Source organism: Macrobrachium rosenbergii, chromosome 27 (assembly GCF_040412425.1).
Source record: "Macrobrachium rosenbergii isolate ZJJX-2024 chromosome 27, ASM4041242v1, whole genome shotgun sequence".
In the NCBI taxonomy this organism is placed as follows: Eukaryota; Metazoa; Arthropoda; class Malacostraca; order Decapoda; family Palaemonidae; genus Macrobrachium; species Macrobrachium rosenbergii.
The window spans coordinates 43,501,446-43,514,538 of record NC_089767.1 but is presented as its reverse complement, the minus strand read 5'-3'; the positions used below and the strand labels follow the sequence as shown (position 1 = coordinate 43,514,538).

At 35.0% G+C, this 13,093-nt stretch overlaps 1 protein-coding gene across 1 annotated transcript; it reads right to left on the bottom strand.

Moving 5' to 3' along the window:
* Positions 1-7,919: 7,919 nt before the first annotated feature.
* On the bottom strand, positions 7,920-11,566 carry LOC136853339 (ciliogenesis and planar polarity effector 2-like). Its single transcript, XM_067128702.1, is given in 6 exon segments — positions 7,920-8,044; positions 8,047-8,059; positions 8,455-8,600; positions 9,306-9,428; positions 10,230-10,316; positions 11,477-11,566. Coding segments are annotated over 5 exon segments (492 nt in total). The 5' UTR covers positions 10,315-10,316; positions 11,477-11,566.
* Positions 11,567-13,093: the final 1,527 nt, after the last annotated feature.

Below are 13,093 nucleotides of genomic sequence, written 5' to 3'. Positions count from 1 at the left end.
TCACTTCGTTTGTATACTGGATAAAATATCGAGTGCTTTCAGAATGTCTTGATCGTATTAATGAACTCTGTAAAATGGTTAGTCGTATGTAAAGTTTTACAAAGCTCTAAGTTAATGTAGGCCTATACACTTGACTCTTATACAATGTCACGCAATAAAATCTATTAGAAGCGTTTGACAATCACGTTGAAGTGACAACTTCGATGAGTGATAGCTTAAACGTCTTTCAAGTGACCGCTGACGACGACAAATCATAATTATCATTAACAAAATCCTGATAATTATTGACATCCACAAGGCCCATAATTAGGCGCATAAGATCCTAATCTTCATTAACAAAATCCTGATAGTTACTGATATCCACAAGGCCTACAATTAGGCATAGTGCATAGGCCTAGGTGATTTGCGAAGTATTATTCACGGGTCAATAACAAATCGTATCTTCGTTCAACTCGAAACAGTTTCATCTGAAAAACAAAATTTACTAAAACCACCTCTTTCAAATCAGCAGTTTATCAATTCCCGCTCAAACACATTCCTATTCATATATGGGCCAAAGGGAGGTCATTCACCACTACATAACTGTCGAAATGCCATTGCTTTAAGTCGGTGCTTGCGAATGGTTTCACCCTTGTGGCGGGTAGGGATTACCTCATCGAGGACCTCCGCAGTCTGTCAGTCAACCACTCTCTCGTAAGTCTTTGCATATCTACACTTTCCACAATGCTGGTCTCTCTCTCTCTCTCTCTCTCAATACAATGGACATTTAACAGTGAAGATTTTTTTTAATTGACATGGATTAGAAACTTTTAAATTACTTACGTAAGAATAATTGCCTGTGATATGCCTTAATCACACACACAAATCTCAGTGTAGGCCTACCTATAAATACAATTGAAATTAAATTTTTACATCGAAATGGGAGAAGAATCCTCAACTATATCTCTTACAAATAAAGAAAGATCCAAGCGACTTGTACATCCTTTCTACGCAAAGAAAGATCCAAGGGATTTTTATATCCTTTCAAAACAATGACCATATAACAAAACTTCACTCACATTTTGTCTCCCTGAGGAGCTATACAAGTAATCTGGAAATGGACACTCCTCTGTCAAGAGTAACTTTATAAGTATCTCCAATGTTTCTCCGAAAGAAGGAAAATCTTATTCATTTTAAGAATAAAACACTTACAATGGAGGATACCATGGAATTATGTTAGAAAGTGATCATATCTCTCAACTCCTACTTCAATTTATTTGTAAAAAGCTGACAACAGTGTAAAATGTTTACGACAATATTTGATGAAGGTGCTTGGTTGAAAAGGCTTTGACCATCAACCTGCTCCTAATTCAGTGACTTCGTGTATTCACAGAATTTTTTAGCATTTAGCTCAACCTCATGTTTGTCAAAAACTTATTGCAGGAACATGTCTACTCTACTTCAGGAAAAGACTTGACCTGATGAATCTTCTCAATAGAAGGTACTTCCTTATTACAAATAGAAGAGCACTCTAACAAGAGATATTTTTTATTTCTATGTACAACAAAGACTTTACAAGGATGTAACAGTCTCCATTAGTGGTAAGTGGAGAACACCAGGCAGACTCTGACAGTATGTCTGTGGTCACATTCAAGTGTATTGTGCTGCTGTTACCATTATACAGTGGGAATAAAGTAAATTCTAGTTTTTGGTTATCATATGCATAGGACTTTCATTGGTCTAATGACTGATGTTTGCTGCTAAAAGCTGCCACTTGCTGTAATATGCTAATTATACTGCCAGTGTCTTGATCAGAGATCATACAATACAAGACTTGGTTAGTATTTGCACATGTGGTTATCAAGATGTTCTGGTCATTAATACATTTGTTATACTTCTGGTTTCTTGACGCACAAAATTATGCAACACTGAGTCACATAAATTCTTAGGTGGTCTTCTATTTTAATAGGCCACCAGTGAGGAACTAGAAGGCTCGTCCTAAGTGACGCTGTATGGAAATACACTGAGTTACAAGACGACTTGATAAGCCACCAAAGAAACTTAATTAAAACAATAATCTTGACACCATTACAGTATATCCAATATTAGTACTTGTGGAGCCACTGAAATTAATCAGAGTACATTTAATTATGTAAGAATGTTTTCAAAGGCCTGAAAATGCTAATGGTTGCATGCCCTGAGGCATATAACTACTGCAAAATAGCCAGAGGTTCTTTCATGGTATACAGTCTCCTAGATTTATGCCTGTAATCAAATAATCAAATACATGGTCTAAAATCTTAAGCCTTATGAATACTCTTTGCTTACCAGAGTTCAGCACAAGTATTAATGAATGTATTTAAATTAAAATGCATTTCTACAGAGCTTGTTTCATACACCAGTGCAATATTGTTGTTTCACTGACTTGCAATATGGTAGTAAATTTAAAATGCCTTTTACAGGCCTTCCAAACACTGCGTTGTCCTATTCTTACAAAGTATTGCCTTCCATGTAAGATAAGGCCTATGCTACAAAGTACTCCTTTACTCAAAATAAATCAGTACATATTACTATAAATAAATAATAATAACAATTAACATTTTGGTTTGGACGTCTGATGAGGAAAAGTTGGTCAGAAAAGGCAGTAGTTACAGAATTATCACAATGAAGACTTGTAGGAATGCCCAGAAAATCATGAAGAATGCAAAAGATGAAGACCTAAACTTGATGGGAGTTCAGGCAGAAGAACCACAAGGCAGAGAGGAACGGAGAGAATTCCTTTCACATCTAATTCCTTGAAAGGTGACATAAAAACACTTATCATGATAATCTTGTTTTAGGTGTCCAGCCTAATTCACAGCTACCTTGCAAGAATGCTTGTCTTTTGCAATTTGCACACTTATTTGTTCTTTAGAGTTAGGTTAATTTAATTAGTACAATTTTCCTATGGATCCTTTGAAATGTAAAGGTTAAGTAAAATCTAAGAATCCATGTCATTTTAGTAAAACTATAAGAACATACATTTTACTAAATCTATAATATACAGAAAACATTTCTAAACTTAAAACTACGATGCTACAAATTTTTATAAAAATAAATATAATTCTGCTACTATATCTAACAAATATTAATCCATTAAATAAAATCATTTAAGCTCAACTACCAACACAAGTACTCCATAAGGCCAACTTCCCATACTGCAGAATATAAAGCTTTAACCATTTTGCTTACATTATCAAATTCTACATCATATGTCAACTGAAATAAGGTTTCATTACATTCATATGGATGGAACTTGGAGTCCTGGAGCAGACTGGGTAGTTCCAAATGATATACACAAGGTCCCAGGAACACTGTTTGGGGGCTACAGTGAGATATCAAATTCATGTGCTTTACAAGAAATAGGTTATACAATCAACAATCAGTTTCAAATGTTCTAAGAAACCCAAACCTCAGTAATTAATATTTTGAGACCTCAAACTGTGAACAATATTTTGGTCACATGAAAGTACTTGCTGATCTTTAAAATGCAAGCTGTGATGGGTAGGTACATCAGTGTTATGTAAATTCAAACACACTGCTGTCATATGAAAGTATATGTTAATTTTAAACTATAAGATGTAATGAGTAAGTACATTATTATTATATAATTTCAAACATATTAGCATTATGTAATTTCAAACATATATGTACAATATATGCATGAGGAAATGAGAGTCCAATGACATAAAACCAAGACTGGAATAGGTCCCCAACTTTTAACTAACCCAACTTGTGAAAAATTGGCCTGGGAACATCATCTGCAATAAAAGCACCTCTGGATATTCAACTCTTGGCGAATCAAGTACCTAAATGCTACTGTGTTCTTGAAAAATGCACTAAATTATATTAGAAGCCCTTTTCAGAGTGTCTGACAGCAGGTATGAACACTGATGAAAGCTGTCATAATCTTGGGAGCTCATTTAGGTTAGCAAAGCCTACAGGATATACATGAACCTTGCTTAGTATTCTTTAGTTTTTTTAGACACTAATATGACATTTACGCTAAAGTAATATACCATTATCAGTTTTCCCTTACATTAATGTTACAGAAACCAATTCATATCTTGCCTGCATGCTGTTTACAAACATTTGTACTGCATAAAAGTGTTCAAAGAATTGCAGGTGGTCTCATAAAGATCAATTTAAGTACACTAAATGATAATTAACACAGTATACAGTAGTGTGTAATCTATTTTAGATGATACCAGTATGGAATAAAAAATAACAGAAGTAATCAGAGATTTTTTAGGTGTTCCTCTAGTAAGGCACTTGGCATCAAAATGCAAGAACAATGTTTTAATAATTAATGGTATTTTTGATGTGTTATTTTAACAAGGCATTTGGCTGAACCAGAGGTTTTAATACTTAAAATGGTACTTATTTGATCAAACTGCCTTACCAGCAGGAATACCAGACTACGGTGTTTGAATCCTACTGCAAGGACAATTCTTTACAATAAAACTTTTTGATCCCATGATACACCATCGAGCCATCAGTCAGCACAAAAATAATACAATTAATGATAACAGGTACAAGAAAATTCAAAGAAAATGACAAATGTATTATAATAGTTTCTCAGGATCGTCTTACCATAATTCAGCAGTACTGAGGACAGGTTACCTCAAGGAAATATCTGAGACTGACAATTGTATCACAGTTTTTTCATCCCATAATTCGTGCTTCCCCCAATGTTTTGGGGGTTTCATTGTTATTTTGTGATAGGAATACCTGTCCTGCCCATTAGTACCAATCTACCCTATGCCAAAAATATTATAAGTACCAAAGTACAGACAAAACTACAAAACAACTATGTTAAAATCTGACCCTGTTTACAAATAACAGAGGTCTTTTGCAATTAATACACAGCTGAGAGAGAAGCACCTGGTAAAGGCAGGGTTTAACTCTACTGTACTGATGAAGTGCAAAAGTCCAATACTGAAATGATAAAAGAAGAAAAAATTAAGACTTGTTGAAAACATCTCTGAAAAGAAAATAATTTTTTCATACAAAAACATTACTTAACATAAACCCTTTCCATAAGAAATCATCCCATTACTGTACTCTACAAAATAAAAAAACCAGGAAACTGAGATGGAAGAAAGATAAGTAATGTTAACAGAATGGATAAAATGGAAGGAGCTTCCTAAACTACAGGTAAATAAAAATGTCCAACTAATATAAAGAGCACAAATCTATATAATGCATGCATAAGGACTGTATTATTCTACACAGCAGAATCACATAAAAAAGAGATTATTTCGAAATTATACTACAGTATTTTAAAAATTCAAGAAAGCAGACAGAGATCTGAGATAGATAGTTTGGTTATATAATGAGATGAGGTGAGGGGGCAGTTGGTCATAAAATTGACAGATATAAAAGGAGCCCAGGCAATGCCCATAGGAACACTTAGAAAATTGTAGAGGGAGGGTATGGATGAAGGTCTAGACCAGAATGGAATTCAGGAAGGGTGCACAAAAGATGAACGACAGCAGAGAAGCCTCACTTTACGTCCATCCCTGTTAAGGGAAAATCTGACATACAAAAATTAATGATAACAGTACTACAGAGCTGACTAGACTTGGTTAAAGGCATCACTTGTAGTTAGCATACTGTACTACAGAAACAGTCTTTTGTTTGTCCAGCTTGGTAGTCATTTCTGACTATGAGTTTTGACACCCCACACACATTTTCCCAGTTATGATGGATGGATGTGCAATAAGGCTAAACCCAAGCACAGGTTCTACTTATAGGCAAAGAGTCATTAGTTTCTTGTATTGTTTAAGGATTGTTTGGGACTCCAAAAAGTTTTAGGATGCCTAAATTGTTCACTGACCTCTTTATATGCAAAACTAGTCGACTAGTAAATGCCAATCTCAGATCTGCAAGTATATGAATAGGGGAAGATTTCATACTGGTAAATTACTTACCAGTTATTTCTCTTTGTACCTAGCAAACATAATGATTAAAGAAGTACTTTTCTAAAATGTTAGTAAAGTTAGCCATCATGCACAACTTTCATTTGTCTTAAATACCTGTCCATCATTTTGTTCGTCAAAATCTGATCTGAATAAGGGTTAATTAACTGGCTCCCAAGTCCTTGGTTTGACAACTGTGTTACTATGCTATAGCTGCTGTTATCCTTCATAGCTGTTTCGGTAATTGAGAGCAGTTTGATATATTTTTTTTAATGTTTCTGTAGGTCATTGCAACTGTTATCCATAAAATACAAATCTACAGTAGATAATTCCTTACCACAGAAGCCAACTGAAAAATTACACTGTGCAATTATTGCTTCCAGGAATGCACAGTCAATATGAAACATAACTACAGTACATCTAAAAGTACTTTTATAGTACAATGAAAATCTGATTCAAAAGAAAAGAGAAAGGCTCTCCCAATGCTTATATACTTGGTCAAATGACACATACTTTACACCATTCTGTGACACACAACACGCTGCACTTACTTATCTATGTTTACAAAAACCCTTTTGTAAAGTCTGTGGCTTAATGGAGAGTAATTCTTGATCCTGCTGCCATTGATGTTTGCAGAGAAAATTCAAAATGGGGGCTATGCTAGATACTTCGTCAGTGTGATCATCCGGACTGGCAACCATCTTTGGGATTTGCAAACTGCTCGCACCTTTCAGGAAAAAATCACAATTAAAAGACTGTACCTGTTTACAAAACTAAATAAAACAAATTTTCATAATAAAATTGAATATCTGGATACTTACCTACTATTAAAAATAGCTTACATCTCTTATATCGCCTATCAGCAAGAAGATAAAAGGTGACTCAGTTGGTAAGATCCATCCCAAATAATGAATTTTCTACATTTCTACATTTATGCAAATTTTTAAGGCAACTGTTTCTGGTGAACAAATTCTAAATATTAATAACATACAGTATGAAACAAATAAAACCTAGAGGATAGTCTGCACGCCTATAAGATCCATTCAAAAGTGGCCCAACAAATCAATAAGTGATGGCAACCTGAAAGCTTTAGAACCAAAATCATTTTGTGGCTTAAATGACCTTAACTCCTTGTCAGTAACAAGTAAGACAGAGGAATGTTGTTTTTAGGACATTCTAGACTCTGCTCACAATAATCCGTTTTTCCAAACAACATTCATTCCACTATTTCATCTAGTTTGCCTCTATCACTCACAAGAGAGAGAGACAGAGAGAAAAAACTGGGCCTGGTAAGTTAGCATGAGTGAAAGGCCCCTTAGGTCCCAGGTTGTTAACTAAATAACTGTGCCTCCCAAATGATTAACAGATCCAGTTAATGAGGCCTTCCAGGCTTATGGGACCTTTCAAACTCAGTGTGTTGTATGTATTTTTCTTTCCATTAGTTGTAATTATTTCAAAAGTACTTTATAATTTGCACTTTCTTATAATGGAAGTTACAGTAAACCTTGTCTCCATGTGTATAAATCACTCGCTTTCATTCTACAGTGCTAGGATATTCACGTGGTCTGAATTTTCTAAAATGGTACAGGCTCGTTTGGTAATGGCCTGACAATAATTACTGTTTAGAATGGGAGTTTGAGATCATTAATGTTCAAAGTGAGAGTTTTAGACCACTATCGTTTAGAGTGAAAGCTTTAGATCATTACTGTTTAGAGTGAATGTTGTAGTGTCTTGCTAGCATTGAGCTTATTGTTTTCATACCTGTGACCAAAATGTTTTCTACTAACTGATTTTAGTTTATTTCATTGCTGCACTATAAAATACATGTGTACTGTTTAAATTAAAGTGATATTCCATTTTTTTATAACAAACCCATCAATCATGCTGTGCACTGACTTCTAAGTCTTGACACTAAGACATTAAAATAAAAAATGGATTTTTCCCAACAGTCAATTTACATAAAACATCCTGGTGCAATTCTCACCTCTTTGGTATTCTGATAACTGCTGCACGGTCAGTGGGCTGAAACGCTGTGGCTAGCATGTGAGGCAGGTCTAGCCAGCCTTCTCTGTCAGTCAGAGAGAAGCACAACAGCACTGCATCACGCCTTCTCTACAAGCCTGAAAAATGATGCTAATGTATAAAAGTAGCTCTTCTGACTGAATGGCAAATAAGGTATAAGAGATCATCTTTTAATTTGTATGGGCTTATTTTTCAATTTTAAGGCATCTGTGTCAGTCTTTGTGAAGAAGTTAATGTGGTCTACAAACATTAATCATGGTTTTCATAACTAAAAGCATTTCAAAGTAATTTAAAATTTCTTCTTAAATACTTATTTTTTTCCAGAAAATTACAAATTAGAGAGGGAAGTGATGAAATGAGAAAACATAACTGCAGCTGACCTAGTGTTTAGACATTAGTAATGCAAGCTTCCAAAAGGCCTAATTAACAATATATATACATGGTCATAAAATCAAAAGCCAAATCACTGCTCACCGCAATTTCAGTCACTTACCGGCAACACATGATCGTAGTGTTTAATGCTTGCCTCACCAGCATCCCAAATCTCCAGACAAGAGAGAATGAGCCTGTTGCCAATTTTCATGGGCCAGACCACATGACTGCACTGTATTCCCACTGTCCCAATGTGTGTGAAGGAACCTACAAGAAAACTGATGTTACTTTTACAATACTGATTCACATAACCAAAAGACTCGTCAAGCATTGTTTGCCCTTCAGTATGAGTGAATACCTGGCCTAAAGACACCACAGGACCAAAAGAGAGTTGTGTGATAAATCTCTAAAGTAGAAACATCATTTGTTTGCAGAATTTACCATTAAATGCAAACTTACAATTGCAAATATGCAATTTAGTTCATTCTAAAATTGGCAGACAGGTAGGGATAAATCCAATCTAGTTCAGTTTATAGATGTTCTAATACCAGTTCAATAACTCTTTGGTAAATTAAGATTATACATAAAATCTAATCTGGACTTGGGACTGATTGATTTTTTAATTTTTCTGTTAGGACTAACAAACCAATACGATAGGTGGCTGAGACAGTTCTTCACAACAGTGATAGCAACTTGATATGTTTTGGAATTTATATAGAAACAATCTACTGAAGAAATTATAGGTCTCATAAGGTAACAAAAATAATTCTTCTTAATAATCTGAAAGGTGACTGATATATCTTGTTATTATTCTTATTACACTAATAATGTTATTATTATTAGCTTACTTATGCAAAAACATATAGCACAAAGGTATACATAAATACAAGTAGAATGGTAAGCATTAAAATCATTCTTTTTGCACTCACAAAACAATTTCATTTGGGACAAAAACTGAGAACCAATACTGACCTACTTCTTGGCCTGAGAGTCCATTCATTGTCTGTGTCTTCCCTAACGACACTTTTCCTTACATAAAAATCCTGTAGGCGACATTTGGAGCTGACGGAGTTAAAAACGGTTTTTCAAGCAGTCCTGTGAACAGAAAATTAAAATAAAAGAAACTATTAACATCCTGTTATACGAGTATATACTATACCAAATTATGAAGTTAGCATATTTTTCCAGGTAGTTTATACTAAACCACTGAACAAATTACTTTAAAGTTATAAATTAAATTTATGGTAAATTATAAAATGACTTAAAATATAACATAACTTAAATTTGTTGCAAAAACCACCTTATGCAACAAACTTGAAAAAACGAGCAGTTTCACATTGCCTGACCATATTGCATACCTCCAGGGGAACACGTCACTGCTGAACTCTTTCATTTCATTTGAACCAACTATGTCCCACCACTCTTGCCAAATATCATTTACTAGTTTTCTGACATTTAGCAAATAAGGTCACACTCAGCACACTACACTGGAAGTATGAATAATGGCAAAAAGTGAGCAATAAAAAAATAAACTGATACCTCACATTAGGATGGAACCCAGGGCTTTCTAGTGAAAACTAAGGCCATTACAAATTGACACAAACTGGTCATACAAGAAGTTGGAACCTTACGTACTTACACTTACATAAGGATTTACCTGGGCAAGCTACACACCTGTTTCCAGTCTCAACAACTGAACCAACTTGCATTTCAAAGATGCTCCTATGTATATGACAAAGGTCTGTATGCTTCATAGGAACAATCTCATAACAATGAACATGGTGAAAACAAACAGACATTGCCTTATGTTTTGAGAAATAAAAGGATAGCTACCCAAATAATTCCTTAATTCTTGAAGAATGGCACAAAAATAATTCATGTAAAAGGTAAACTCACCGAAAAACTTTCTTCTATTCGTTCCAGGAATTAAGAGCTTCTGTTGATAGGTTTTACTCTCCCCAGTGACCCATTCAGGCGCCATGTCTGTAAATACAAAACATTATCAAAAGCAGTTCGTTTTACTCAAATTCTGCATAATATACCAAGAGAACTTATATGTCAGGATGAATGGCTAAGCTAAACATCAATAGCTATGCTAGGATGCATTTTTTAACTGATTATCTTGTGATTAATGCACTTTACGCCTTTCTGGTTGATGTACTTTACTTCTTTTTCACTATGGTCCATAAATTGTTAGAAACATGGGGAAAAGGAAACTGCAAAAGCAATGGTTTGCACCAGCAATAATGGTTAGAACTGCAATAAAGAAATGATAAGTTGTTGGAAAAATACATTTATGTAGTTCCTGTACTTGAACAGGAATGAAAATATTATACCATTATGGTCAAGTTTGTTAAAATCTGCATAGTAACCTACTGCAGAATAATTATGCACACATCATTTTGCTATGCACAATGACCCATTAGGGGGGTCCAAGTGAGGCAAGGCCTTCCCAGCCAGGTTAGAGTACGGCATCTTAGATTAAGGTTAGGTTAGGATGCATCCTCCGTGAAAGATGTCTTAAGGATTAGGTAAGGCAAAGCCTTCTCAACCAGTTTGGAGCATGGCACCCTAGTCTTAGGTTAGGTTAGGATGTATCCTTCTTGGAAGATATCTTAAAAATGCTTGTAGGCTGGTCGAGACCTGCAAGTCATCATATGCTTTCATTTCTAAAGTCTCGATGATTAGGCTTTATGACCCAGACTACATTTGGATCTAGGCCTAGGCTAACCTGGAAAATCGTTAATAGCTATTGCAATAAAAAACAATACGAATTATTGGCTTATTTGTCCTAACAATAGATAGATCTATCGGTTGTAACACATAATAGCAAGCTACAATTGGATCAAATGTAGCCTGGGCTATAATTCACCCTACGAACGAGAAACTTATGTACCAATTGCTTTTACAGCTTACAAATGTACATATAATAATAATAATAATAATAATAATAATAATAATAATAATAATAATAATAATAATAATAATCATCAGTGGACGTAGTCTAGGGCTAAGCCAACGTCTCGAGTCACTCATCTACGTAACCTCATATCTCTCGTTTCTTTCCCATTAAATAGACTAAATTTGTGTCTAATAACTCCTTCACAAATATTTTTCAATTTCGTAAAATAAATCCCACTTACTTCTCTGTTTCCTGAGAGCCAGGGCCACTTATTTTAAGGGTAATTTTTCGGAAGAGTCCAGCCAGCGTTTTAACTTGGTTAACAAATAAGCTTTTGTTTACATCTTCTGCCTCTTCTTCTTCTTGAGGTTATGACGCGTGAGGTCACTCACAGGGGAAAAAGGCAATGAAGAGTGATTGATTGTGAGTTGTCTGGCGTTACTTCACTATTAACTATCCTATGGAAAAATGTATTACAAAATACAGGAAAGTTGAAAGAGGAGAATTTAAAGGGAAAATGAAGAACTACAAAAGGAAATGACGATTTTGATGAATGGGTTGAAAGGAAAACGAGGCAGTTATCAGGGAATTGAATCTATGCAGAAGGATGTACCAGAAGGGAAAGGAGAACGACGATTGATTGATTTTGAGTTATCTGACATTAAAATCACTATTGTTTATCAACTATCCTGTGGAAAATGATATCGCAGAACAGCGGAAAGTTGATGGAAAAGATTTCAAATGGAATATGAATGCCTTAAAGACGTAACTCACGGGAAATGAAATGAAGATTGATTGATTTTGAGTCATCTGGCGTTATATCACTATTAACTATCAACTATCCTGTGGGAAATGGTATTGAGGATCAGAGGGGAATGACAGAAGATAATTCAAATGGAATATGATGAAATGCATGAGGATATGACGAAGATGATGAATTAATTGAAAGGTCCATTACGGAACTGAATACATGTTAAACGATGTAAACGAAGATTGCAGACTGGGAAGAGGACAAAGATAGAATAATTAAAATTATTACAGAAGACCAGATCTATATACCAAACGGGGTGTCAAAACAATTAACTACACGGACATAAAAACCCGCTTTCTTTGTTTTACATCCACTGACGAAGAAGGAACAGAGGTAATACAAAGATTTTTCTTAAATGAAAAAAAAAAACTGAATAGAAAATTGTTAATGGCCCTATCCTAAAAAAAAAAAGTAATGTTGCTCACGTAAAGGAAATTTAAAGTCGACATCAACGAGGAACGAAGAAAAAGAAGATAAAACATGAGAATGAGGTGTCAAACAGTCCTCTTTATTGATAATCTCTCCTTAGCAGCAGTGGAGTTTATCATTTGAAATAGCGCTGCAGTTTAACAAAACTTTCACCAACTCTCAGTCATAACTTCAAGATAATGGAAAAAGCCTGGGAAAATATTCTCTGGTCGTCTGTTAAGCTTTCAATTCCGATCATAATCATTATAGACAATACTACAAAATAGAAGACAGTGAATGTTCTTGCACTCAGTTGTCAAGGACAACTCGGTATTTGCATATTTCTAACAACAAGCCGTTGAAGACACGGGATCAGCTACTTGACACACGATTCGAACAACGTAACACAGTATATTATGTGGAATCCCCCATTGCAGGCGTGACACGACACGGCCTAATAGTCTTGAACCCCGTTGCATGACTCGAGGCCTGTTAGCCAGCTGGGACTATTTTTGACATTCCGCGGCCGATGTCCATCACGGGAAGAGACCTAATTCAAGTCTTACTTGAGGTGGTTTTGTGTTTGCTCCGCCATTAGGAAAGAATGTCCCAGATCATATATCAGACTTATTTTAAGGG